The sequence below is a fragment of the Rhinolophus sinicus genome, linkage group LG18 (genome assembly GCF_036562045.2).
Source record: "Rhinolophus sinicus isolate RSC01 linkage group LG18, ASM3656204v1, whole genome shotgun sequence".
In the NCBI taxonomy this organism is placed as follows: Eukaryota; Metazoa; Chordata; class Mammalia; order Chiroptera; family Rhinolophidae; genus Rhinolophus; species Rhinolophus sinicus.
The window spans coordinates 17,923,470-17,951,407 of NC_133767.1; the positions used below are offsets into that span (position 1 = coordinate 17,923,470).

Below are 27,938 nucleotides of genomic sequence, written 5' to 3' on the forward strand. Positions count from 1 at the left end.
CACCATTCGTCTGTCCCCACTTCTGTGTAAGTGTGGTGAGCCAGAGTTTTGCCAGCTGGATGGCGTTGCCCAGGGAACTGGGAGCAGAATATAGCATTTGCTACATCTTTGCTACATCGCTTACCTCAGCTGGTGACATACACCCCAACTCATTATATATATATATATATATATATATATATATATATATATATATATATATATATATATATATATATATTTAGATTGTAATGGGGAAGGGGAACAGGACTTTATTGGGGAACAGTGTGTACTTCCAGGCCTTTTTTCCAAGTCAAGTTGTTGTCCTTTCAATCTTAGTTGTGGAGGGTGCCGTTCAGCTTCAAGTTGTCCTTTCAGTCTTAGTTGTGGAGGGTGCAGCTCAGCTCCAGGTCCAGTTGCCGTTTTCTAGTTGCAGGGGGCACAGCCCACCATCCCTTGCAGGAGTCGAACCGGCATTCCAACCAACTGAGCCATCCTGGGAGCTCAGCGGCAGCTCAATTTTAGTTGCAGAGGGTGCTGCCCGCCATCCCTTGCGGGAGTCGAGGAATCGAACTGGCAACCTTGTGGTTGAGAGGATGCGCTCCAACCAACTGAGCCATCCGGGAGCTCAGCGGCAGCTCAGCTCAAGGTGCTGTGTTCAATCTTAGTTGCAGGGGGCACTGCCCACCATCCATTCCTTGTGGGACTCGAGGAGTTGAACCAGCAACCTTGTGGTTGAGAGCCCACTGGCCCATGTGGGAATCAAACCGGCAGCCTTCGGAGTTAGGAGCATGGAGCTCTAACTGCCTGAGCCACCGGGCCAGCCCAACCCATTAATATTTTAAAGCACCTACTATGGCCAAAGCACTACCCCAAAGCCTACAGGGAATAAAGACAAGTAATGTGACAGGAAAGCACAAGATAACAGTAAGACATTCCAGAGAAGATGATTTTATCCAAGGAAGATAAAAAAAAAACTGCAGGGAAACTTCACCAAGTTCTACTCTGTCCTAACGACAGTGACTTTATTGAAAAAAACTACTGGGGTAATAGGTGGAATGTCATGATTGCCAAAATGGATAAGATAGAGCCCCTCTTCCTAATGACTTTTCATACTGATGCATCATGTGGGAGATGAGTTTGGTCTGTGAAGGGATAGGATTTAAGGAGGGCAGTGGTGCTCATTATATTTATTTGTTGAATAAACAGCTGAATTCCATGGCCATAAAGGTCTCTGGCACAAAGCCCAGAATTCAAGAAAGTTCTGAATGTGAAGAGAATGATGCTACTTTCTGATGTAGCAGAAGATACACATATAGTAAAACTGAAGGACTGAAGTGTAGGTTGATACCAGATATTGGAGGGCTTCATCCTGTTCTTTGGGGCACTCTAAATGAGTCTAGAGAAACCAATGACCTTCCAAGCATGTTTTAGGAAGATGATTCCAGTAGTTTGCAGGATGAGCTGATAACTTTGTCCCTACTCTTTCTGCCTACACACAGTTCAGTTTGGAGAAATAAGAATGTAAAGTTAGGCTGCTACGGGAATAAAAAGTAAAATCAATAGCAAACCATTTCATTTGGAAGGAAGAAAGTGACCAAACAGAGGAGGCTGAAAAGAATCACACTTCCTCAGTGGACATCTTGTCTACCTGGTAATGACACGCTGTCACCTGAACAAGGAGAAGATGCTGACATTGAACAGGAAAGAAGATTAAATACTGAGATGAGAGAGTGCAGGGCCCTCTTCCCACATCCAAGAAGTAGAAAGGCAGGCTGGTCTGAAGTTGAGCAGCTTTCCCAAAACCTGTTAGTAAAGGCAGGAATGAGCTTTGAACCTGGAATGTCCTCTGCATTGCACTGGCAGCTGTAAACTGGGTGAAAGGCTTTGAGATTCATGTCTCCTCGTTTCACGTTCAGGGAGAGGAAAGCCTGAAAGTGCATCCTTCAGTTTTAGTACACACAGACTTCACCTTGTAGACTGCCTGGAACCTAATCTTTGCCTAAGACATGGACAAGCAGTGTTAGTCCTGAGGTAATGATAATGGAGTCTCACCTTTTCTTAACAGATTCATTTAATCAAGTTCCAACCTGTTCCCTTTCCGAGTGAGGTAACTCACTGATACATTTCTGATTATATCCTGCTGTCAGCAGGGGACTTCAGTTCACCCACAGACCTTGTCACGTTGTATGTCTTCTTTTTCCCTCTCTCTCCTGCCCCTGCTTGATAGAATATTATCTGGCCTTAAAAAGGAAGGAAAAACCACATGGATCATGTTAACAGATGTAGAAAAAGCACTTGACAAATCCAACTCGTTTTCATGATAAAAACACTCAACAACTAAGACTAGAATAGAACATCCTCAACCTGATGAAAGACTGAATGATTTCTCCTTAAGATCAGGAACTAGAAGGGCCACTGTTGCCTACTCTGTTCTATCCTATCCTATTAATTCCTAACCTATTGCATTAACCACTATCCTATCCTATCCTATCCTGTCCCATTCACCACTATTACTCTCATCACTTCTATTTTATTCTATTACATTGTACGGTTCTAGCCAGAACAGTTAGGCAAGAAAATGAAATAAAATGTATCTGGATTAGAAAGGAAAATGTAAAACTATTGCTATTTGTAGATTACATGATATATAAACTCCTAAGGAATTCATTAAAAAAACAACACATTATTACAGCCACTTTGGAAGATTGTCAGTTTCTTACAAAACTAATCATACTCTTACCATACCGTCCAGCGATTGTACTCCTTGGTATTTATTCAAATGAGTTGATAACTTAGGCCTACACAAAAGCTGACACACAGATGTCTGTAGCAGCTTTATTCATAATTTCCAAAATTTGGAAGCAACCAAGATGTCCTTCAGTAGGTGGACAGATAAATAACCTGTGGTACATGCATACAGTGAAATATTAGCGCTGAAAAGAAATGAGCTACCAAGCCATGAAAAGACGGGGAGGACCCTTAAATGCATATCACTAAAAGAAGCCAATCTGAAAAGGCTACTGTATGACTCCTACTGTATTCTGGAAAAGGTAAAATTATGTAGATAATGGAAAGATCAGTGGTTGCCCGGGGCTGGGGATAGGGAGGGAATAGGCAGAGCATAGAGGATTTTTTGGGTAGTGAAACTATTGTGTTGATGATGGATTCTGTGATGGTGGGTACATGTTATTAGACTTTTGTCAAAACTCATGTTATTAGACTTTTGTCAAAATTCATAGAATGTTCGGCACCAAAAGTGATCCCTCATGTACACTATGGATTTTGAGTGATAATATTGTTTTAATGTAGGTTCATAAATTGTAGCAAATGTACCACTCTGGTATGGCTGTGCGGGTGTGAAGGCTGAAGGATATGGGAACTCTCTGCACTTTCAATTTTACTGTGAACCCTAAGCTACTCTAAAAAATACATTTTTAAAAAACAACTGATTCCTCGTACAACATGCATGAGCCTTAAAAACATTATGTTAAGTAAAAGGAGCCATACAAAAAGACCACATATCTTTTGATTCCATTTATATGAAATGTCCAGAATAGGCAAATTCCTCGTAGATTAGTGTTTGGCAGGGGCTGGAGACGGGGAGAATGGGAGACTAAGTGGTGACGAAGGGACTTCTTTCTGGGGTTATGAAAATGTGCTAAAATTTACTGTGGTGATTTCATAACTAAATATACTAAGAACATTGAATCGTACATTTTCAATGGGTGAATTATATGGATTGTGAATAACATCTCAATAAAGCTGTTAAAAATAACGATGCTGTCGTCCGAGACATGGAAAGATGGTCATGGTAAATTATTTAAAAACAAACAAAAAAAACCTCAAGACTTCCAGGAGGCCTCCTGGGACAGTCCTTCCCCAAACCTCAGCCATTTTATTTTAGCTCCTCCTTTGCCCATCCCCTGTAGGCATTTTGCGCTCTATGGGTAATCTCCGCGACTGCAGCTCTCGCCCAAGAACTGGTTTGAGTACGTGGTGAATAAATGAATAAATGAGTGAGCAAAAAGGAGCAGAGAGAGGAGTCCCAGTGGCCCTAGATCTCTGGCATCACGTTCCGGTCCAGGGCCTTCTACACCTTTGGCGTCACCACTCCCTCAGGAAGAAAGACGCGGCCCCAGCCACTTCTGCTCCGGTTCCGGCTCTGGGCTCCAGGTGGGGAGCGGGGCGGGGTCGGCGCTTTGGCTTCCAGCCCCCAGGTACTGGTTGTTGCAACCCTGGAGCCGCTGTCTTTTCCGGGCTGAGGGGACACCGCCCCACTGGACCCGGCGTCGGAGCCGGCCTGGATCTAGCTCCACGTGGGGCCAAGCTGCGGCCGGAACGGAGGAATCCCAGCGTCGCGTCGGGGGTCACTGATATTCAGTGGGCAACGGTACCGGAAAATGCCCCAAGAGAATATGAATGCAACCTGCCCACGACCAACATGGAGATGCAATTGGAAGCTCGATATTCGTTCACCCTAGTTGATCTTATCAAATAAGAGTCAGCTCCAAATACCAGCTCCAGCTCTTATAATTCCTAGCCCCGCATTAGGCGCTTCCGGTGATTGGCTTGAGGACTTATGACAGCGCCCAGTGATTGGACTGCTCCCATCACCTTCATAACTAGGTCCACGCTGATTGGCCACTTGGGCCAGACTCTAGGACGCTGTTGCTAGGTAACTTGACAGGACGCCGGGTTCTGACACGCAGGATAAGGCGTTTCGAGGAATTTACCGTGTAATAAGCTCGCCCTGGTCAGCGTTCTCTGCGCGATTCTACCTCGGCTCCTTCTGTTCCGCTGACCCACCAGGCCTCAGAGAGAGCACGTCCTGGCCGCAAAATGAATTGGGTTTCTGTCCTGAGAAAAGCCAATTTTGGGAAGCTTCCCAAAATTCCACATTTATGGAATTTCTACATTATGGAATCACCTAACCTTGAGCAATTCCCCATGTGAGGGTAGGGAGTGTGGTCCCTATTTCAAAATAAGAAAATTGAGACAGGCTGACTGGTGCCCAGACCGATTTGACTCAAAGTTCAGTGCTCTTTCTACTTACCTAATCACCAGGTGTTCCCTTTTGAGCCAACCCGACCTTCTCACACACGCTCGTGGGATAGAAGTCCCTGGCCACCAGCGGGACTTCACTGATTTACAGAAGCGCCCTATTCCCTTTTCTCTACCGCTCTCGGCTCAGTGGGCAAAGTCAGAATCTTATTCTTTGTTGCTCCTAAACATCTAATAACTGTAGTGGTAAGAAAAACAGCAACCCACACACTGTGCCAGGAATTGTGCAAAACACTCCAAATGCATTTTGTCATTATCTCGTTAATGTAATTTAATCTTCCAAACAACGCCCTTGAGGCTGATCATGTCACTTTCCGAATGGGGGCGCTCAAGCTCAGTCCAGTAAGAAACTTCACTGTAACACTGCTCAACTGAGCCAGTAATAGAATTCAATGTATCCTACTTTGAAGCCCGTGTATCCTAACCATTATGCTATACAGCTGCTTCTCAATACAGCAATTGCTCAAAAATATCGAAGTAATGAAAAATTTTTTCTTTGCTTTCCCCTTGCCCCCGTGGCCCCCCTGCTGCCCCCCCCCCAAGCAAGAGATGGTCTTTTTACTTCCAGAGGTTCACAATGGACCTTCATTCCATAATTAACTCCCTTTACAGATATGAGGCACAAGACTTGTGATGGATTTATAATTCAATGGAAAGAGCTTAGGCGTTGGAGTCGGGGAAACTCTTGAGCCCTGCCCCCACCTCTTGGCAATTGTATAAGGTAAGCATGTTACTTCATCTTGATGGTGTAGGTTTCTTTGTTTGTAAAATTGGGTTCATACTATCTACCTTACAGACAATGTCACTGAAGTTTAAAGGAGTTAACTGTACGTGTGGGTCTTATAGTAGGCAGTTAATTCAAGGGAGTTATTATCTGAGGGAGATGGAAGTTGGCTAACAAGAGGAATCCTGTTGGTTTGTGACCTGGGAAATTTCCCAGGTGAAATCTGAAAGTGGTCCTCATACACCAAGGGCAAGGAGAGACGGAAGGGAAGAGGCAGACCAATTCAGATGGATCGGTTTAATAAGGCAGGTTTAATAAGTCAGAGAACTTATTTACAAGGCTTGTCTTGGGCGACCCCAAGACAAGTGGATCTCTGCCTCCTCCTGCCAGAATCTTAACATTTTATAGAGGCCTTAATGGGGTTCGGCCATGTATACTGTCCAGGTGGTCTCAACAACACAGTACTCTCTCAATGCCCTATCGTTGCAAACAGCTCCCACTGTGGGACTGGAAAGCAGAACATACACTACAAGGACAGGGGAGGCGGGGAGGAGCCTCTAATTGCCTGGGTTTGGTTCGCAGATCAACCAATAGTCATGTCCTCTTGATGACCTCCTCCAACAGATGCTTCCTAGCACGTTCTCCTGTCTTGAAGCAATGAGAAAATGCCATAAATATATCATCTTATTCTTGGAGAAGTCTTGAAGGTTGGGGGTATGGTCTTCACCTGCTCTTCTTCAGCTCTCATCCCTTGAGGCTATTCAGATATCTCCCACTCCTAAATCCCTGGCACCCCCCCCTTACTCTCCCAGGCTGACTAACCTAGACTTCTAGAAGATATCTCTGGAATTTGGATCTAAGAACTGAGACCCAAGCTCTTTTGGCTACTTCTTAATATGTATCTGGATTTGTTTGTTTGTTTGTTTGTTTGTTTGTTTGTTTGTTTGTTTTACCACTGAGGGTCGTTCTGCTGATGCTTAATCAGAGCTTGTAGCCAGGAAAACTACTTAAGACCTTTGAGAAAGACGTAATGCCAAGAGCCCATCTTGTTCATGGGGATTGATAAAATGCCTCAGTTAGGGACATTGCTACCCTCCTGTGAAAGGTCTTCCCCCCACACTCCTTGCTAACAACAGGAAACCTCTAGGAACTCCCTCGGATCAGCTCAGAAAAAACCAAGATTCTGAGATCCTCAACCTGCAGAGAAAGCTACTGAGGAGAGCAGCTGTCGTAGGAACCAGAAGACACAGGATACTCATACAGAAGAAGGGGAAGTTATCATCCTTTCTACCTGTAGCCTGAGACTTATTTATCAGGCACACTCAGCTGTGTCTTCAGTTGATCTTGACCTTCCAAGTCTATTTTGAGATAGGCATGACAGGGTGTATTGCTCTCATTTTACAAATGAAATCACCAAGGCCAGGGAACAGTTAAGCATGTGGGAGACCCAGAGTCTAAAGGGGCCCAGAGTTTCTGAAGAATGAGGTGCCCTAACACCAGCCTCCAGCCACATCACCAGCTGGAGGCTGTGTGGGGCCTCTGGCCACTGGGTTAGGACACACTGGCCATGCCCTAGGGTGTGTACACAGGTGGGTAAGGTAGTACTTGTTGCAATGGTAGTCACAGAGGACAGAGTAAGACCGTGAAGCTATGAAGGCTTGCAGTTGCTGGCCTGGACTGAGGCCAGACACCAACTTGGTGTCTAGAACTTCAATTTGATGAACTCCAGCATCCGTTTGGATCTCAGGGCTGAGCGCTCCCTACCAGATTCTCAGGCCCAGGCCCTTTCTTTAGACTACTTCCTTTGCCCTTGGTATTGACTTCTTCAGGAGACCTAGAGAATTGAAACTCAGATCAGGCATGCTTTGCCCTTGAAAGCTTTTCTCTCCTTGGGGCCTGGGAAGCACCTGTGTGTTTAAGCAATTAAGTGAGAGCCTACATAGCACCTCTCAACACCAAGGTTGAAAAGGGTCTCCAAGCATTCAAGGCTAGATGCGTCACCATACCCCAAGGAACGTCCTCAGGCACGATGCAGCCAGCCCTGATCCAGGGGAGAGAAGACACCTCTATCTGAAAGAGCTACCAACCGCTTGCTTCCTCCAGAAGAGTCTTCATGGGGTTCCATAAGACCCAGCAGGCTTTGTGTTACAGAGTAGCTGTAGTCCTGGGAGAGCTATCCTGATGGGTCCTTGGTTCCAGTGTTGGGGAGGTTTCGCTTTCCACACCTATTCTTACTGATTCTGCTCTTTCCATATCATCGTTTCTGTGTCATTTCTTTTATCACTCAATCCTATAAGAGACAATTATGTAGAGCAGGGTAGGTCACTCTGTACCTTCATATCAGATCAAGAATTCTAGGCTTCAGGCTCTCTTGCATTAAGAAACTAAGGACTGGTTTGGACCAGGGACTCCTAGGGAAGGAGAACTAATGGAGGCACGGGCTTTGGTTGCGCAGTGAAGGCGCCTTCACCACGCCAAGAGGCCAGGACATACCCACTTCCTTCCACCAACATCCCTGCTCCTGATAAAAATGCCAAGCAGCAGGATTCCATCCCTGGCCCTTAACTACTAAGGACTATTTACACTCCCACCAGGCTGGCCTCTCTTGAAAGAGGGCTCGTGGGAACGTGGAACAGAGAAGAAAGCGGTCGGACCCCACCGAGCACGCCAAGTTGGTTATTGGTTTCCTGCAATGACGCTCCTATATTGAGCCCTCTGCACCCGCCGCAGAAACTCCCACTTCTCCAGGAAGAAGTGCACAACACTCGAGTAAAGGGAAACTCGGCGCCCCCACTTTGGCTCAGCTCAGCCTCTCCAGGACACCGCGCGAGCGACGCGGTCGGAAGGGGCACTCCCCTAGTCCGGCCCTCGCCACCCTCTCCCTAACTCTTCGCTGCGACGTGGGTACCCGGTTGAGGAACCCAGGGTGGTACCGGAACCGGCCTCGATGGGGCCTCTCTAGGAAATTGGGAATTTCACCTATCGTTAGCATTCAGGTCTTGTTGATTGGCCTAAAAGCTAAAGAACCGGAAGATGCCCTTAAAAAACGTGGCGACACTCTAGCTTCGCTACAGTTATCTCAGTAGCTCAAGAAACTTGACTTAGTCTTCGGCCGCTGCCTGGCCTTAGAAAGTGACGCCACCCGGTCCACTTCCGTGCCTTGAGGACGGCGGCGCCATCTGCCCTCAATTATCATGGTGGCACTGCCCAATTGGGCGATTTGCCCCTAAGGATGATGGCTGCCAGGAGGCTTCACTTCGTTTCTCACCACCCAGGAAGACGCGGGCCGCCGATTGGACGCTGTCCGGGGGCTCCGAGAAGAAGGCCTTCAGCGGTTGGGCAGTGTTGGGAAAGGCTGGTTTTAAAGGAGCCGCAGGTGGGAGCCGTCGAAGACCCGGGATCCGCGGGAGGCGGCGGTGAGCGGCGCGCGGGGGAGGGAACCGAGCGGCTGGAGAGAGGGCGGGAGGAGGGAGGGAAGGAGCCGTTTGAACCATCTGTTCCCGGGCTGGGGAGAGCCCTGGGCGGGGACCCGGGGAGGGCGGGGGAGGGGGTCTGTGGGCGGGACCTCCCGGGATTGGAGTGGAGGGCTATTCGCTTGACAGTGGATCCCCGGGGATCCCGACTGAGTTCGCGTTGCTCAAGCTCGGTCTTCCCCTGGCTGAGCGGAGCTTTACGGAGCCGAAGTTACAGGGAGAGGAGGATCCTCGTGCGGCGTCTGATTGGCGGAACCGCGCTGGAGGATTCTTTCCTCTTGGATCCAGTCTAGGGGATCTGGTGGGAGGGGGAAGTCGTCGGCGTGTGGGAATATTGCTTCAGAGCCCTTGGCCGCTCGCTGGGAGTGGATGAGGATCGCGGAGGGATCTGGTGGAAACTGAGCCTCCCAGGACCGGGATCCTAGCTGATCCCGGGGAATCTCAGGGCGGAATCTGCAGGGACAAAGGCCCCAGGAGGCTCCGGCCGTGGGAGAACTGGGGCCGCTGCAATCCAGGTTTTCCTGGCAAGTGCCCAGCAGTGGGCGAGTGATCTGCTGATCGCGGCGGCAGCTGTGGGAAGACACCCGCTCCGGACGGCCGACCGGGGGCGCCCTTTCGCGCCCCAGGTCTCCGGCCCGTGGGCTACCGGGAGCTGCGGGTGGACCATGAAGGGCGGAGCCCCAGGGGAAGGGCTGGCCCTCACTCCCCACTCCTCCGCTCCCCACCCTACCCCAGGCTGCAGCCTGGGATCCCCCAGGGACTCCCCGAAGCTGCCGCTTCCCCCATGGACTTGCCCGGGGACTCCAGGTGAGAGTGCACCCCGCCAGCCTGTCGTGAGCCCGGGAAACGGGGAGCCTGGCGGCCGTACAGGGGAACCACAGAGCCAACGACAGGCTTGGGCGACCGTCCTCTGCTTCTCTCATCCTCCAGCCCGCCTGGCCAGCCACGTCTATGCCGCCAGCCCCTGGCTCGAGCATTATGGGGAGCCAGAAGCCCGAAACGGGCGAGGCTGCAGCCCGTGGTGGCCCCTTCACCCTTGGAAAAGGCCTCTCGGCGGGTCCTGGCCGTGGTGCTGGAAGATGTCATGGCTGCCCATATGGTGAGCCCCCCGAACTGAGAAGCCCCTTTCTCAACCCAGGTCTCTCCTCAGTACCAATTAGTCCAGATCACTAATGAGGGTAATTGACTTCCAAACACCTCATTCTCACACCCATCGCTCAGCCGGCCTCTGTAATGCTAGCGTTCTGCTTGGCTCTCAGTCCCTCCTCAATTGGGCGGGGTCTCCAGTGCCCATTCCCCAGGGCCAAGCCAGTGGGGCTGGAACCTCATCCCTACTACTCTGGAAATACGAGAAACGCTTCTGCTTGCTTCCCAGCCCAACTTCTAGGCAATCCTTGGGAAGCAGACTGAGGTCATTGGCTCCATTGTACAGATAGAAAAACTGAAGTCCCAAACAGGGCTGTGACTCACCCAGAGTCACCTTCTTTTCACACTCCAAACAGCGTGGGTGAGATGACCCACAACTGCAGCTCACAACACTAATATCTGGCCCCCAATTCAGTTTGACTCACCTCTTTGGGGATCTTGAGTGAATTCTAGCCACAACCTCTGTCACCTTTGTGGCGTAGGACACTTAGGCACAGGGAGATCCTGTCTAGTCCAACTCATTCCCTCACCTTACTCTTGACACCTTGTCTTCTAGGTCCCCCTGGTGCCAGGAGAGGAGACCTCCACCCCACGGCCCCCCGCCAACTGTCAGGATTCTGTCCGCAACCAGCCGCCTGCCTCAGCACCCCAAAAAGCCATGTGGTTGTCCCAGGCCAGGTGAGCATGGCAGGATGTGGGGGGCAGCTGGGGACACAGCGGAGCCCCTCTGATCTTTGTGTTCCCTCTCTAGGCCTCCCGACCCCCTGCACTTATGCCGAGAGCCCTTGAGCCACATCCATCGGTCTCCTTCCACTCTGAGGTGTCGATCAAGGCCAACCCCTGGCCCAGAGGAGGGCCCTTCACGAGCGGTGGACCGGGGCCCCCAGCCCACTCTGGTGGTGATGCTAGAAGACATTGCCAACCCCAGACCGCCACCTGAGGTATGGGAACTTCGGGTAAGGATGGCAGGGATGCAGCTGGGGGCAGGCACTCCACCGGGGGTAGGAGACAGGTAGGAGGGTTGAGTCCTGGGTGGCTTTTGCTCAGAGCCAGAAGGACAGCAGGTTAGGCAGAAGACACTGCTGGAGCAAAGACCTGTATGAAAAAGTCTGTGGTGTGAGCCCAGGCGGGCATCTGAAAACAGAGAGAGTCGGGATATGGGAAGCTAGGGAGGTCAGCGGGGCTTCCCTGCCTCCCCACAAATACCCCCTTTTTATATCCAGGGCTTCGCCGACAAGGCTCCCAACTTCATCGTCCCAGCCAGAAGGTGAGACGGCTGGGGAAGGAATTATTAAGGTGTCCAGGCAACAACCATTGTCTAGGCAGCCAGAGCTAAGGGCCTCAGATGGACTTGTCCAGTTGTTTCTTGTAGCACCTTCAGAAGGCTTAAGGGACAGGGGAGGTGCTGGCTTAGGTCGGATCTGGACCTGGAAGCTCCCCCAGCCTTTATCTTATCCCTTCACCCCAGAGCTGAGTCCGTGACGATGGTTAACCAGCCAATGCCTCCGCCCAGGGACCTGGAACCCCCATTCCAGCCATCTTCCTTGCCTACAGACCCTCTGGAGAACCCATCGCCAGGTAAGGACTCAGAGACGGGGAGGAGACTTGGGGCTCTGGAAAATCCTAGCTGAGCTTCTGTCAGGTGCAGAGGTGGGGGTGGGGCCTAATCCCCTCCTAGGGCGAAGCTTGGTGTGTGAAGATGGGGTTTAGACTTCAGGGGCCTGATGTGCAACTCCTAAAGATAGGGCTTAGTTTTTCAGGAGTGGGCTTATTCCTCTGGGCAGCGTAGTGTTTAGGAGAGGAGCTGAGGCTGCTGAAGCGGGGCTTAGATGCCTGCAGTGAGGAATACCCACTTGTGACCCTCTCCTTTCCTCAGCCCCAGATCCTGTTCTGGAGCCCCCATCGACCCCACCGCCGTCCAGCCTTTTACGCCCCCGCCTCAGTCCCTGGGGCTTGGCCCCCCTCTTCCGTTCCGTCCGCTCCAAGCTCGAGAGCTTTGCTGACATCTTCCTCACAGCCAACAAAGCCCCGCAGCCCCCGCCCCCCTCACCCCGTATGAAGTTGGAGTTGAAGATCGCCATCTCAGAGGCTGATCAGTCCAGGGCTGCTGAGAGCACTGCAGCTGTCAGCCCCCGGCCCCCTATCCGCCAGTGGCGGGCCCGAGACCACACCCCACTAGCACCTCTCCCTAAGCCCTCTCTGGGCCGAAGCCACTCCTGCCCTGATCTGGGGCCCCCAGGTTCAGATCCCTGCAGCTGGCCCCCTGCTCCACACCACCCAAGCCGACCCCGGCCCCGGCGGCACACTGTGGGTGGTGGAGAGATGGCCCGAGCCCCGCCACCCCCTCGGCTCTGTCTCCGGAAAGAGGTCTTCCCTCTTGGAGGAGTGGGAGGCTCTCCTCCCCTCGTCACATCTTGCTCGTCCACCGCATCCACTTCCTCCTTCTCTGAACCTGCAGAACCCAGGTAGTGCTCTCGATAAACCCTCCTTAATGCCCGGTCACAGTCTGGGCCTAGCCTCCTCCCCCTCCCCTAGTGTCCAGTGGGCAGGAGATGGGAACACTGCTGTGAATGCTGTTTGTCTCTGAGCCTTGACCTTCTCTGCAGGTTGGGCTCAACCAAGGGGAAGGAGCCAATGGCCTCAGAGGACCAGGTGCTTTCAGACCCTGAGACCAAGGTAGGTGGACAGGTCGGGGGGGAGGACACAAGTGGGAGCCTGTGCCCATGGCACACTCTTACCCTCGGCCCCCTTTTTGCAGACCATGGGAAAGGTTTCTCGATTCAGAATACGCAGGACCCCGGCCCGTCCTCAGTTAAACCTCACACCAATGGGGCTGCCTCGACCGATCAGGTGAGATGCTTATTGTGCACGGAGCTGCCTTGGCTAAACAGATGGAGGCTCACATCCGCTGAACTGTGGCTTTATCTCCTCTCGGGGAGCACATTCCAGCTCGGAGGAGTCTGTTGGGTTTGTGCTTAGAACCGTCTGCCTCAGGCAGCACTCCTGGCCCATGGCATGTCCCAGAAACGGAAATACAGACTAGGCTTGCTTATTGTTTCTCTAGGCCCCACTGGCCCCAGGTTTTTCAGTGGCCTCTGCTCTTTGCTCCCAGGTTGAATAAGAAAGAGTTCAGCTTGGAAGAAATTTACACCAACAAGAATTACCAGTCACCTACAACCAGGAGGTGAGACACGTTGAAGGCTTGGGGGTGACAGGGAAGGCTGGCACCAGAGGGCATGCTGGTAACCAGTACTCCTCCCTGTCTGGTCCAGGGCCTTTGAGACCATCTTCGAGGAACCCCGGGAGCGCAATGGGACTCTGATTTTCACCAGCTCAAGGAAGCTGCGACGGGCTGTAGAATTTCGGGACAGTAGCCTTCCTCGATCCCGGCGGCCATCTCGTGGGGTCCGGGCTGCGGCTGGCAGGACCATTACTCCCAACCTGGCCCCCAGCCCAGATGTGGGAACCCTGCTGCAGCAGCGGCTGGCGGAACTGGATGCCTTGCTCCTGGAAGAGGAGAAAGTGGATTAGGGAGCAGCCCCATTGGACCATCCATCCAAGAGAAAAGGGAAGACTTGAGGCCATTGTATTTTTTTTCCTCTATATTTCTAGTAAAGTTTTTGATATATTTCTGATTCTTTTGTATGTTCCCAGTTGAGTTGGACACTGATGCCTGACTGGCAATATTGGCTAATGTTTCTACTTTGGCCCCAAAGAGTGGGAAGTGGGAGAGGCGCCAGGGAAGGCAATGAGGGTTGGATACAGGGAGGGGGTGAGGGAATGGTCATTGGAGATACTTTATTGACTTGAGGATTTTCTTGTGTAGAGGGATTACTTCTGAATCTGCCCCAGAAGATCCTGTGATCCGGGACCCTGGTCAGGGTGCTCCCAATTCACTTCCATCAAAGAGGAGACTGAGTGTCCCAGAGTGGACCAAGGCCTTGATCACGATGGCCCTGACTTCCTCCTCCTAAGGTGCAGGCCAGGACCTGTGGCTACCGTGTTTCCCCGAAAAATAAGACGCAGCCAGACAATCAGCTCTAATGTGTCTTTTGGAACAAAAAGTAATATAAAACCGGGTATTATATAAAACCTGGTTTTATAGTAAAATAAGACCGGGTCTTATATTAATTTTTGCTCCAAAACACACATTAGAGCTGATTGTCCGGCTGCGTCTTATTTTCGGGGAAACACAGTAGATTCAAGAGCTGAGTAGTCGGCTATAATTGAGCGCCTACAACATACTCTCACATGTACTTGACCTGCACATAACGTGTGAGAGGGAATTCTACCCATTTTATACATAGGAAAGCAAGCCAAGTGTCTGTGCAGATGTCCACATTACTAGGGCAACCCAGGCAACCAGAGGCCAGAAGCAGCCCTCTACAGCTTTCATAACATACAGGCAAATTACAATGGTGGCTGACAGCACAGACTGTGGAGCTTGGCTTCCTGAGTCCAAAGCCTGGTTAGGATCCATGTTTGTGCGTCCATCTCCTCCCCCACTGTAAAGTAGGGCCAATCGCAACACCTTCCTAAAAGAATTTTACCCAGTAAGTTAATAGGGTAGAAAGTGTCCGGTGCACAGGAGCAGGTATTTTTTTCTCGTTGGCACGCAGAGAACACAGGCCAACACTTTCCCATTGAACTGAACGATAACGGAACGCTTCCTTCTTCGCACGCGTCTGGCGCTCGCTAGGCACGCTGCGTGCTCGGGCCACCTCGCGCCGCGGGGCTACCCTACGGAGCGGCCCACCGGACGACGAGCTTGCCACGCGCTTGCGCGAGAAGCCAGGCAGCCAGTGGGTTAAGCCAAACGGCGGAAAAGCAGAGACGATGTAACAGGCTGTGGACAGGCTCCTTCCAAGGCCGCGCGCCGCCCAGCGGTCGATCGCCCCCTAGGACTCGCGCACCACCTCCAGACGCCTCTCCTTGACTCATCAGACGGCCGACCAATGAGCAAAGAGCAGGAAGAGGCGGGGTCCGCCCCGAGCACCTACTTCTAACCAGTGGAGTCACGAGACTTGATAAAGGACGGAGCTAATCTGACGTGTACCCAATCCAGGGTTTGAGGGCGGTTGCAAATTAGCCACGCCCCGAGGTTGGCTCCGCCCCGCATCCTGACGCACACTTTTCAACCTATCAACGACTAAGCCTGTAGAGGGGTGAGGGGAAGGGGGCGGAGAGTGGGAGGAGGCCGAGAGAGGAAGGAGGCGTAGGCTGAGGAGGAAGAGGGAGGAGGGGCAGGGAAGTCCAGGCGGAGAAGAGGCCCAAGACTCCAAAGGAGACAACAGGCGGGTGCGCTGGAACTCCCCCGCTGCCCAACGGCCGTTCCGGATCCCTTACGGCGCAAGTCAGACACAGGCGAGGAAAGGAGGAAGAGACTTTTATGTCGGCGGACAGAGAGGCTCTACCCGTCACCGTTGCCTCACATCCGGGGCTTTGGAGGGCTGGCCCCCGCGGCCCCGCCCCCCCTCGCGCCTTTCATGGCGACCGGAGGCGGAGGCTGGAAGAGCTGGGCCTGGAAGAGGCCTCTTTAAATCTCCTTAAAGGGGTGGCCACTGAACTCGGCGGACTACAACGCCAGCCTTAAAGGGGAAGCCGCCGAACAGACGCTGACAAATTGAGAACTGTGCTGTTGGGATAATTGGAGCGAGTGAGGATTCTCGCCTGCTCTTCCCCCCTCCACGCAAGAAGTCTTTTAAATTCAGCTTAAAGGGGAAGTGGCCGCTTGGGGAGGACTAGAAACTAACTCCCGAGCCCTTAAAGGGGCGGCCTGCTGTTTTGAGGACCCTGGACTCCTTAAAGGGGTGGCCTCTTTTAGCCGGAGGACTTGAGGCACTTTTAAAGGGGAGGTCTGCGTTTCGGGGCTAGCTTTCGGTCCCTTTTAAAGGGGTGGCCCTTCCTCTTCCTCGGGGAGTCTTGTCTCGACCCCTGGCAGGGGGCGGCCACCGCACTAGGCCAGCCGGACACTGTTGGGTCGTCTTAAAGGGGCCAGGGGCTGGACAACTTGAGGCCTCGCCTTAAAGGGACGGGCGCCCCGTTTTTGCCGTCTCGGCCCCACGGGGGGGGGCCCTCGGGCTTGTCGCCCCGGGGGCGGCGCCGGCTCCCCAGGCCTTGGCCTTGGGGCAAGCTCAGGGCCAGCCGATCCTGCTTTAAAGGGGAAGCCGTGGCCCTCTCGTCCCTGTGCAGCCGCCAGCGCCGCGCCTGCGACCCCAGGCCTGCGGACAGGCCGTTTCGGGCCCCGCCGCCTCCGGATGCGGCACTGAGGGCGGTCGCCATGGAGACGGCCGCGGCTCCGGGCCCGGGCTGGGCCGCTGAAGGAGAGCGGCGGCGGCGGCGCTGCTCGCGCCGAGACCGAGACCGGGAGCAGCGGCGCCGCCGAGGTCCTGGCGGCGACGCGCCCCGGGCCCTGTTGGCCGCCCCGCGCGGCTCCTCGTCCTCGTCGTCGCCGCCGCCGCCCGCCCGGCCCTGGTCGTCAGCTTCCTCTGGAGAGCGGCCCGGAGGCCCGAGACGGCGGCGGCCCCGGCCCAGGCCTCGACCCCCGAGACCCCGAGCTAGGAAGCGGCCTGCTGGCTCGGGCAGCCGCGGGGAGGAAGAAGAGGAGGAGGAGGAGGGGGGCGCAGACGACGGGGAGGCCGAGGAGGAGCATGAGGAGGAGGAAGAAGAGGAGGAGGACTTGATCGATGGCTTCGCCATAGCCAGTTTCGCCAGCCTCGAGGCCTTGCAGGTAGGGCTGAGGGGGCTGGGGAACTTTGGGGGCAGAGAGGAGGGTTCGGTGCCTGGAGTGGGTGGAGTGGAGGGGGGAATGCTGGCACCCCAAACCAGAGCAACCGGCTCCTCTGGCCAGGCCTCTGCCCCACCCTGGGGTGGGAGGGGGTAGAGCTGGTCTCCAGGGACCAACCAGGTTACCTGACCTGAGGGCCACTTTGGTGGCCTGGTCATCCCAAGAGAGGTCGGGAGCTTTCCTTTCTCCATCCACTTTAGTCCCACCTCCTCCTCCACAGAAGGATGCCTCCCTTCAGCCCCCAGAGCGGCTGGAACACCGGCTAAAGCATTCTGGGAAGCGGAAGAGGGGGGGCTCCAGTGGGGCCACTGGGGAGCCAGGGGACAGCTCTGATCGGGAGCCAGGCCGGCCCTCTGGGGATCGGGCCCGAAAATGGCCCAATAAGCGGAGAAGGAAGGAGGTGAGTTTGTTCCATATCCCTGTCCTTGAAAACTCTGGACACAACATCCTTCCCAAAGACCCGTGTTCTAGTGGCACCGCCACTACCCATTTTAAACAGGAACCCCAGTCTCCAAAGGCAGAGGGAAGCCTGGCCCATGTGAGCTCTCACTCCCCCGTCCAGGTCTGATAAAGACGCGTCCATGGTCAGACTCATCTGCTTCTGGCTGGCGCTGAGTCTGCCTCAGACGTGTTGATAATTCAAGAGATGTGGCAAAGGGACTTAGTTGAATCATAAATGAGTTAGACACAGTCTCTGCCCTCCCCTTCAAGCGAGGGAGTGGGTGTCTAGCAGGAAAAACAACAATCTGCAAGCAAGTACCTCTACCCAAAACTGTGAAGCTACAGAAGGCGGAGATCTGGGAGAGGTGCTGCAGAAACCCCCATGAGGAACCACTCACTCTGTCTGGGGGATGGGCGGGCGGTTGTGGTTAGGGAAAGCCCCCTAGGATGTCTCAGTTAGGCCTGGAAGGATAGTCAGAAGTTTGCTGAGAGGAGGAACGCAGCAGAGTTGTTTGGGCCTAGAACACCGAAATGTGAGAGTCTGGTGTATTTGGAAAGTGGCCGGAGCACTGGGAACGGGTGAACACAGCAGGAGAAGCAGCTAGAAGGAGATGGAGAGTAGGTCCTGAGGGGCCTTGAGAGCCTTGCCGGGGGGTGGAGACGTGATCCAAAGGCCTTGCCAGCCAGCCTCCCTTACCTCTGGACTCTGGTCTTTCTCAGGCCTCCTCCCGTCACTCTCTGGAAGCTGGATACATAGTAAGTGCTCTCCACCTATACTGGCCCCTCCCCTGCACTCCCTCTGTGACAGTCCCCTCTGGACCTTGGGCTCCTCTCCTCTTCCTTTGTGTGACACCTCTGTCTTTCCTTCCCCCCCAGTGTGATGCGGAAAGCGATCTGGATGAGAGGGTGAGTAGGACTAGAACCTGTTGGGTCGGCGGTGTCACAGCTTAGAAGATGCATTGCAGCTTAGAGGTCTCCCTGAGTGGGGAACACGGGTTAGGTGGAGTTAGGATTAGATTTTGGGAGGAAGGGGGTGGACTGAGAGAGTAACTTCTTCTATTTGGTGAGTAGTGCCAGTTGACCAAACAATAGAATCTTTCCCAAGGCCCTTGGAGGTACTGATGGTTCTCCACGGAAATCCCAAGTGGCTGTGGAACCAAGCTGATCCTTCCTGCTGAGCATCAGTCAGTCTTACAGAACAGAGTCTGAGCAGAGGGTACTAAGCCATTGTAGTCAATGTCAGAATACATCCTGCAAAGGTGAATTTCGGTGTATGAATAGGCCTGGTGGTGCTCTGAAATAGCGGGTCCTAACTATTGGCGCTCTACCCCTGAAACTAACTAAATTTGCCCTCCCTGATGTGTGTCTTGTTTTAGTTTTAAAAGTTGGACGGGCAGGGACTAGAGTGAACCAGAGAGTTGTGTATTTAAGGGGGGCAGACACCAGCCAGTTCCAGCTTGCTGTTGCCATGTGAGACTCGGGAATTCTTAAGAGGACCTGCAAGTCTGAGTTTTTATGGGGCAAAGTTGGATTTCTAAATATCAGCAATTAGTTTAAAATATTTTGCGAACACTTGTGCACCGGACAAATGAGCCAGTCAGTCTGTTGGCCAGCAGTTAGTGACAGCTGACAGTTTCGCCTTGATTTCCGTGCTTCTCTGCCTTGATTTAGTTCTGGCCTAGCAAGTTCTCAGGCTCAGCGCTCCCCCTTTTTCCCCAAGCATAGGCGCCCTAGAGCCCAGTCTGATGGATTTCAGCTAAGGTGATGGTAGACCTGCCACTCCTGCCAGCTCCTAGCGGGCTCCAGAGGCTGGCGGCCTTCCTGGGTAAGGGTGTGGCCTGACCTGAACCTGACCGTGTCCCTACCCTTCTTCCCCAGGTCTCCGATGATGACCTCGACCCATCCTTTACTGTCTCAACCAGCAAAGGTTGGTGCCAGGGGCTGGGGCTGGAGACAAGGAGGGAGTTGGGGTGAGTGTGGGCCTCAGCTGAGTGTGTGCTGTTCCGCCCACACAGCCTCAGGCCCCCACGGCGCCTTCAATGGGAACTGTGAAGCAAAACTCTCCGTAGTCCCTAAAGTGTCGGGCCTGGAGCGGAGCCAGGAGCAGCCCCCAGGGCCCGATCCGCTGCTAGTGCCTTTCCCCCCGAAGGAACCGCCACCTCCACCAGCCCCTCGGCCTCCTGTCTCACCCCCTGCACCCCTGCCGGCCGCCCCCAGTCTGCCGCCCCCACCCCAGCTGCAGCTTCGGGTCTCACCCTTTGGCCTCCGCACTTCTCCCTATGGCAGCAGCCTGGACCTCAGCACTGGCAGGTGAGTTGTCCAGGGGTTTGGGCTGGTCCGGAAGGGCCTGGTCGTGTTGGCGCCAATCCCTGCATTCTGTGGCTGGGCCCTGGGGATGTGATTTGGAAAAGGATTCTGAGACTGACAAGTTTGGAAGACACGGAGTGAAACACATTTAAAGAGATTACTAGAGACTCGTCAGAACTCTTTGTACCGTGTTTCCCTGAAAATAAAACTTAACTGGAAAATAAGCCCTAGCATGATTTTTCAGGTTGACATCCCCTGAACATAAGCCCTAATGCGTCTTTCGGAGCAAAATTAGTATAAGACCCAGTCTTGTTTTTGGGGAAACATGGTACGTTCACATGCAGTGATTCCAGTTTGTGCCGTTCCCAGTGTCACCAACTGGTGAGACGTTTTGCAAGGCACACCTGCTAGGAATAGTGTTCTTCAGAACATACTTTGGGAAATGCTGACATGATGATTAATAAGAGTTCTGGCTTTGGTTTCAGTGAGACCTGGATTTGAATTCCTGCTCTGCCACTTACTGGCTGTGTGATTTTTGAGAAGTCAGTTAACCTCTCTGAGCCTCAATTGCCTTTTTCTGTAAAATGAGATAATAATAGTGGCTTCATCTTAAAGCTGTTGCGAGGATTGATTGTGAGTTAATGTGGTGTTTCCCAAAGTGTGTACGCTAATCATTAGTGATGTGTGAGATAATTTCAGATAACACGTGAGAACGTTTTTCTCAACTTTTACATGCTTTAGGAAAATACGATTAGTACCCCTTGATTTCCAATGTTATGGCTGGGGTGACGCTAAGTGAAAAAGGAAAACTGAGTTATGTTCAAGAAAGAGGTGATGGTACAGGTTACATGGATGTGGCAGCAGTTGGGAAGGGGGTGTGAAATGCTGGAGCCTTGGACTAGCATGTAAAGCAAGTGGCAGCACTTGGCCGCTCGTCATTGCGTGCTGAGGGGTAAGAATGTCGTGCTGTCGTTGATGCTGTCTCGGTGATGACGTAGTCATTGTTACTCTCTTTCTTACTGAGAAAACTAAGGCTCAGAGAGGGGCAGTGACTTGCTCAAGGTCCCCAGGTGCTAATGGCAGGACGGGCCTGGAGCTCCGAGGCCAGGCCGGCAGGGCGCTGCTTCCACTGTCTCAGCGCAGGGACCCAGGTGGCCTGTTGAAATGAAGTGTCCAAGGGAATGATCGGTTTTGTGCTTTGCTTGAGTCAGAAAAGGGAAAGTCACGTGGCCAGGGACATCAGAGGCAGCTGCGTGGAAGGGACTCCTGGAGAGGAGAGAGGGACTGTTGGCTGCGGGCGGTACCTCAGTCTGAGGACTGGCTCCTTGGGCGGGGGTGGGGTCCTGGGGCCGGGTTCTACCACCGTCCCTGTTGGAGAACCAGGGTCAAGGCTTCACCCAGGCTTCTGACCCACTCCCGTCAGAGCTGGCACCTCCGACCCCTCACTCATCTCCCCACTTCTCTCCCCAGCTCTTCACGGCCGCCCCCCAAGGCCCCGGCCCCTCCCGTGGCTCAGCCTCCCCCCTCATCATCCTCTTCGTCCTCTTCCTCCTCATCTGCCTCCTCCTCGTCCACGCAGCTCACCCACCGGCCCCCGACGCCCTCACTGCCCCTGCCTCTGTCCACCCACAGCTTCCCCCCACCCGGGCTGCGGCCCCCCCCCCCCCCCCCCCACCCCTCCTTGTTCTCCCCTGGCCCCACCCTGCCCCCACCCCCACCCCTGCTGCAGGTGCCAGGGCACCCTGGGGCCTCAGCTGCTAACGCCCTTTCTGGTGAGTTTGGGGTCATGGCCGGGAGGTGGGGGGCCATGGCCCTGGGCTTGGGCCCAGCTAGCATTGGGGCATTTGGACCTTAGCAGACAGCAGGGCTTGAGGAGGGAGTGGCTCCAGGCCCGAAGGGAAGGCCAGTCACTCGGGCCCAAGGAGGCTGACGTGGTGGCGACAGGTATTACAGCCTTCCCCCCTCCCGCCCCTCCCCTCCCACAGAACAGGACCTGATCGGGCAGGACCTGAACTCTCGCTACCTGAATGCCCAGGGTGGCCCCGAGGTGGTGGGGGCAGGGGGCTCGGCCCGGCCCCTGGCCTTCCAGTTCCACCAGCACAACCACCAGCACCAGCACACCCACCAGCACACCCACCAGCACTTCACCCCTTACCCCCCAGGCCTGCTGCCGCCCCACGGCCCCCACATGGTGAGCTCCTCATTGGGCTGGTGGTGAAGCTCAGATGGGGGGAGGGTCTGGCCTGCAGGGGAGGCCCTGGGTCCCTGGCTTGGCGGCTTACTCTTCCCTTCTCTTCCCTAGTTTGAGAAATACCCAGGAAAGATGGAAGGCCTTTTCCGGCATAATGTGAGTGTGTGTGTGTGTGTGTATGTGTGAGTGTGGATGTGGGTGTGAGTGTGTGTATGAGTGTGAGAGTGTGTGAGTGTGGCGTGGGCATAGATGTATCAGTGCGCGTGGCCCTGACTGGTGGGGTCCAGTCTTCAGCTTCAAAAGCAAGAGCCTTGAGCCGGGAGAGCTCCCTGGGGGGCTTTAGGGTGGAGGCCAGAGGCCTGCTGGGCAGAGCAGACGGACCGCATCCCCACCCCAGCGTGGACTGGTCCCTTCTCTCCGCAGCCGTACGCGGCCTTCCCTCCCGCCGTGCCCGGCCTGCCTCCGGGCCTCCCGCCAGCCGTCTCCTTTGGTTCCCTGCAGGGGGCTTTCCAGCCCAAGGTGAGCTCCCAGCCCCGAGAACCCAGACACCCTGATCCACATACCTTCTTTCCGTCCCCCAAGCCCCACCCCTCCCACTGCCCTCCCCCTGTGAACCCCGGTTGCCCCACAGCCATGTGCCCTCCCTGTCCCAGCCCCAGCTTCGTTTGACACCCCATTCATGCCAGCTCTCCTGACTCTCCTGACTGACCCCTCCACTCCCCTTTCCCAGAGCACGAACCCCGAGCTGCCACCACGACTGGGGCCAGTGCCGAGCGGGCTTCCCCCAAAGGGGACACAGGTGAGGGGGGGCCACGGCAGGTCCTGGGGTCGCTGGGGGGTGTCTGGCTGACTTGAGGACAAACCACAGATCTTTCCTCCTGATGTGTGCTGGGCGCCCCTGAGAATCTGACATGAGGGAAGTGATATAATGACGGGTTTCCCAGGCACGAGGAATAGGAATTTCTTGAAGTCGTCCCAGAAATAAGGTTACTAGGGCAGTGGTGGTTCTGGGGGTTTCAAATTTTTTAAGTCACAGAACCTTTTAAAAAAAAAAAATGATGTCATACCAGGAAGTCGTGTCCATAAAACAGTGAGAAGATAAGCTGCCCCGTTGTGAAGTGGCAGAGGGAGGCCAAGCCTGCCCTCCCACTGAGCACGTGTGAACCTGGAGGCCAGGAAATTCGCCTACGGGTAGATCAGAGCAGACCAGACGTTTCCAGCCTCTTAGCCAGAGTCAAAACTTTTGCCTAAAGATCTGAAACAGACCCTCGTTATATCAAGTCGTTCCCAGGATGGCTTCTCCTCACCCTTGGCTTAGAGCAGCTCCCAGGGGCCTGCTTCAGCAACTTGGTGCTGGAGGGGCGAGACCCAGAGTGGGAGAGGCGGGGAAAGGAAGGGCTTGAGGGGCCACACAGGTTTCGGGGAGGTGTTTGTGGGGGACTTGGGGGCTGTGGAGATGAGGTGCCTGGGTCAGGAAACAGGTCTGAATCGCTGCCAACCTCTGCTTTGCCGTCCCCAGATCCCTGACCATTTCCGGCCACCTTTGAGGGTGAGTTTGGTGAGGGCCTCAGGCTGCATGAGGCTGGGGGCTGGTCTCAGGTGTGTGGCTCGGGTGGGGTCCTGCTTGGGAATGAGTACGAAGCCCAAGACATGGAGGCAGCCAGGTGTGGACCCTCAGAAAGCCAAAGGCCTGAGCCACAGGCCTGGGTTCAGACAGAGCTGGCCATGGGACCTTGGGCAAGGTGCTTTCTCTCTGAGCCTCAGTTTCCTAGGCCGGGAAGTTATCATCCCGCAGTTGTAAGAATAACAGGAGAGGTTGTGTGGCGAGTTGGGGCGCAGGGCTAGGCCTGGAGCGGGTGATGAGTGAACATTCTTTCCTCCCCTTTGCCTTTGGTCATCCTTCCTTCGGGGCGGCAGAAACCAGGGAAGTGGTGTGCCATGCACGTGCGTGTGGCTTACATGATCCTGAGACACCAGGAAAAGATGAAGGTACTGGGGCCAGTGGACTGGGAGAGCGGGCCGCCTCCGCGCTGTTGGGCCAGGCAGCCTTGGCCAGAAACACCCCACCCTGCCCGGGTCACGGCCGCTCTGGCCCAGTTAGCACTGGGTTGGTTCTCTGGCCTGCCTGGGGGCTGGTCAGAGAAGGCTGAGCGAGGCAGAGGCACCAGGCCCATCGGGGGCCGGCTGCCTTCAGAGGGGACGAGGGTGGAGGAGCAGGAGCAGGACTGCCCAGCTCACCGCCCAGCTCACTGCCGGCCCCGTTCCCCGCAGGGCGACTCCCATAAGCTTGACTTCCGGAACGACCTCCTGCCCTGCCTTCCGGGGCCCTACGGGGCCCTGCCCACTGGCCAGGAGCTCTCCCACCCGGCCGCCTCCCTCTTCACTGCGACTGGTGAGTCTGGCCAGCCCTCTCGGGTCCTGACGATCCCTGAGTGTATATAGCTCGAGGCCCATGTTGCCTCATCAGCCTCATCAGAGTCTCCTCTCTGCCCCAGGTGCCGTCCACGCTGCAGCCAACCCTTTTACGGCAGCTCCCGGGGCCCATGGACCCTTTCTGAGCCCCAGCACCCACATTGGTAAGAGCCAAGCCAGGCCTGGTCTCTGGCTCCCAGGGGGTCTCAAGCCAGGGATGAAAGTTGACCGGAGAGGCAGCTGGAATGGGTGGAGGGAGACCTTGGGCAAGTTACTTACCTCCACTGAGCCTTGATTTCACCATCTGTAAAATGGGTAAGGAAGGGAAGACTGATTGCTCATCTGCCAGCTCAGATCTTATCTCTGAAATAGCCCGTGCTGAGGGCAGTGTGCTGCTTGGGAGAGGAAGGTGGAGGAGGGCTGCCTGGACCCAGGCAGAGCGTGGGCATGGCTCCCAGCCATGGCAGGCAGGCTTCCCGGGGGTTTAACCTGGGTTCGGGTGCATGAGGATTGGAGCCTGGTGCTCTAGAGAAGGTGTTCTTGGGAGAGGAAATTGCAAGGCTCCTGTAGTGGGCTGGGTTCGTTGTGACTGGCTGTGTGACACGTGCATGAAGTTAGGATCAGGTGGAAAGGGCCCTGCATGTCCCATGGGAGAAGCCAGCACAGCTCTTCAGGCAGGCGACTCGCTGTCGAGCTGGCCTGGGCGGCCAGGGTGGGAGCGTGGGCTGAGAGCTCCATCTCTGGAGTCCGAGAGGCCCGGGGTTGGGGCACCACTCACTGGGTCGATGCTGCTGGCAAGTCACTTCACCTCTCTGAGCCTGTTCCGTCCCCTTTAAGTGGGGATGGCCCTGTTACTTGATGGGGCTTGGGAGGTGTGAGGACACATGCCTTTCTGTCCAAGGACATGCTCTGCACCTGGCCGTGGAGACTGCGTGGCTGAGGGCTTTGGGGCCCGCTTGCGGCTCTGTCTCCTCCCTGCCAGCCCTCCGTGGCGCCCGGAGCAGCCAGCCAGCGCTCTGAGCCTCCCCTTTTCCCTGCAGATCCCTTTGGGCGTCCCACAAGCTTCGCCTCCTTGGCTGCCCTCTCCAGCGGGGCCTTTGGTGGCCTGGGCAGCCCCACACTCAGTGAGTGCTGGGCAGGCAGGGGTGGGGGGGTTGGAGGGGTTGGGAGGGGGGGCTCTGTGGCAGCGGGTTCACATGCTCAGACTGGAGGCTGAGGGGACACCGGAGGGGTCCCCTGAGGGGCTCCCACTCCTGGCTCCTGTCACCCTCTCCTTTGCCCTCTGTCCAGACTCCGGCGCCGTCTTTGCCCAGAAAGAAAGCCCAGGGGCCCCACCAGCCTTCGCCTCCCCCCCAGACCCGTGGGGCCGCCTGCACCGCAGCCCTCTGGCCTTTCCTGCCTGGGTCCGTCCCCCTGAGGCCGCCCGGACGCCAGGCTCAGACAAGGAGCGACCTGTGGAGCGAAGGGAGGCCTCTCTCAGCAAGGACGACAAAGACAGGTGTGCCCCCTGCCGCCCCGCACCCGGCACCCCTGCCCGCTCGCCACCGCTCAGCCCGCCTGACCTCTGGAGTCCCCTCACTGTCTCCCCCTGCCCCAGGGACCTCCCGTTCTCACGGCCGCAGCTGCGAGTATCTCCTGCTACTCCCAAGGCCCGGGCTGGCGAGGAAGGGGCCCGGCCAGCCAAGGAGTCGGTGCGGGTGAAAGAAGAACGGAAGGAGGAGGCTGCTGCCGCTGCCGCCGCTGCCGCCGCTGCTGCCGCCGCCGCTGCCGCCGCCGCCGCCGGGCCCCAGGGCCTCCACCTGCTGTTTGAGAGGCCCCGGCCTCCCCCCTTCTTGGGCCCTAGCCCCCCGGAGCGTTGCGCGGGCTTCCTGGAGCCAGCCTGGCTGGCGGGGCCCCCTCGTCTGGCAAGGCCACCTCGCTTCTATGAGGCGGGCGAGGAGCTGACTGGACCAGGGGCCGTGGCCGCCGCCCGCCTCTATGGTCTGGAGCCAGCCCATCCCCTGCTGTACAGCCGCCTGGCCCCCCCGCCGCCGGCTGCGGCCCCGGGAGCCCCTCACCTTCTCAGCAAGACCCCACCAGGAGCGCTTTTAGGGGCGCCGCCGCCTCTTGTGCCCGCCCCCCGGCCTGGCTCCCCACCCAGGGCCCCTGGCCCAGCCCGGGCTGACAGGTGAGGGGAGGGGCGGGGCAGGGGCAAAGCTCCATCCCCCCTTTCCTTTTGACAAGGTCCTAGAGCTGAGGTTTCAAGCCAGGGCTGGAGGGCAAACGGCATGACCTCACCAGCCACCTCTGAGGTCATGGAACCTGAGAGCAGTGCCCCAACCACCATGAGATCAAGCATCAGATGAACCTTGGGGTCACTGGGAGGGCAGGGGTCACAAGCCTCCAGAGAGGTGTGTGTGTGTGTGTGTGTGTGTGTGTGTGTGTACATGAGAGTGGGGGTCACTTCAGAGGTCATAGCTCGTGACCTCCCGAGGTGCGCCATCTCCCCTTTTGAGGGCCCCTAGGCCCTTGGCCTGCCTCCCCAAGGGCTCACTAAGCCAGAGGCCAAAGTGCCCCCTCCCCCCAGCATCCCCTTCACCTACCACCCAAGTCCTCAAGCCCTCTCAGGGCTGGGGGAGGAGGGGCTGAAGGAAGGGGGGTTCCATGTACATATTTATCTCCCCTTCCACATAGCCCGCGGACCTTTTGTACATTTTTACAGGGGTGCCCCTCCCAATAACCCCCCCTTCCTGGTTAATTAAATCCTCAGACTGGTGCTGTGTTCCTAGCCTCTGGCTTCTCTGTGGGGGGGGGAGGGAAATCGCAGGGGGTGTTGCTGGAAGGGGACAGGCAGGCCTGGGGCTTCTCCCTGGGAATGTGGGGTCTGGCAGGAGGTGGACCAACGGGAAGGGACTTGGGTGCCAGGCCGGGAAGAAGGGCACAGGCTTCCTGCTTGGCTGACAGCTCAGCCCCCCCGACATGTTCCTGTTACCTCTGTGTGTCCGCATCCCCAGTGGCTCAACCTCTAAGCTTCAGAATCTACTTCTTAGCGACTCAGTGCCCCCAACTCCATTTCCAAGTACCCCCAGGCCTCCTGGGCCCTGCTCTCCAGAACCCTGTTCCCAGAGCCCTGCCCCAGGCTAAGGGGGGGGCCAGAGGAGGTCACCAGGTACCACACACCAAAGAAGGGGGTTGGTCCGGCGGGGTGGGGGCCACACAGGCAGCTGTGTCAGCAGCCTCTGTGCAGTAGCCCCAGCCTTCCCAAAGCAGCAGGCGCCCCCAGGCTGGGGTCCAACCTAGAAGGCAGGGGCCAGTTAACAAAAACAATGTTGACTTTTTTCCCAGGGGGTGCTTATTCTGTAACATGACTTCCGGATATTTATATAAAAATGAGTGTTACAATGAGGCCCCTTGGCTCCTCTTTCAGTGTGTGTG

At 55.4% G+C, this 27,938-nt stretch overlaps 2 protein-coding genes and 1 long non-coding RNA gene across 6 annotated transcripts; 2 read left to right on the plus strand and 1 right to left on the minus strand.

The window, feature by feature from the left end:
• The first annotated feature begins 9,054 nt into the window (after positions 1 to 9,054).
• On the plus strand, positions 9,055 to 14,021 carry PRR14 (proline rich 14). 2 transcript variants are annotated; one of them, XM_019717268.2, is made up of 12 exons: positions 9,055 to 9,183; positions 9,976 to 10,047; positions 10,171 to 10,339; positions 10,943 to 11,064; positions 11,138 to 11,342; positions 11,610 to 11,653; positions 11,855 to 11,964; positions 12,263 to 12,851; positions 12,993 to 13,062; positions 13,145 to 13,236; positions 13,499 to 13,570; positions 13,659 to 14,021. In XM_019717268.2, exons 2-12 carry the CDS (start codon positions 10,025 to 10,027, stop codon positions 13,915 to 13,917), a joined length of 1,755 nt encoding a protein of 584 aa, XP_019572827.2. In that variant the 5' UTR covers positions 9,055 to 9,183; positions 9,976 to 10,024; the 3' UTR covers positions 13,918 to 14,021. The 2 variants fall into 2 exon arrangements, with proteins under 2 accessions (XP_019572827.2, XP_019572825.2); XM_019717266.2 differs by having other exon boundaries at positions 9,059 to 9,183; positions 11,138 to 11,327.
• Positions 13,547 to 15,418, minus strand: LOC141569509 (uncharacterized). Its single transcript, XR_012493238.1, has 2 exons — positions 14,937 to 15,418; positions 13,547 to 13,893 (listed from the first exon to the last, which is right to left on the minus strand). It is a non-coding gene; the product is annotated as an uncharacterized LOC141569509 (long non-coding RNA).
• A 187-nt stretch (positions 15,419 to 15,605) lies between these two features.
• On the plus strand, positions 15,606 to 27,909 carry FBRS (fibrosin). 3 transcript variants are annotated; one of them, XM_074323146.1, is made up of 18 exons: positions 15,606 to 17,116; positions 17,397 to 17,573; positions 18,335 to 18,370; positions 18,491 to 18,520; positions 19,493 to 19,541; positions 19,630 to 19,924; positions 21,392 to 21,693; positions 21,907 to 22,112; positions 22,224 to 22,268; positions 22,536 to 22,631; positions 22,843 to 22,911; positions 23,632 to 23,661; positions 24,030 to 24,101; positions 24,384 to 24,504; positions 24,608 to 24,688; positions 25,565 to 25,648; positions 25,815 to 26,022; positions 26,122 to 27,909. In XM_074323146.1, the coding sequence occupies exons 1-18, from the start codon at positions 16,667 to 16,669 to the stop codon at positions 26,693 to 26,695; spliced, it is 2,925 nt and encodes a 974-aa protein (XP_074179247.1). In that variant the 5' UTR covers positions 15,606 to 16,666; the 3' UTR covers positions 26,696 to 27,909. The 3 variants fall into 3 exon arrangements, with proteins under 3 accessions (XP_074179247.1, XP_074179248.1, XP_019572824.2); XM_019717265.2 differs by having other exon boundaries at positions 15,607 to 17,116; positions 17,394 to 17,573; XM_074323147.1 differs by lacking the exon at positions 22,224 to 22,268 and having other exon boundaries at positions 17,394 to 17,573.
• Positions 27,910 to 27,938: the final 29 nt, after the last annotated feature.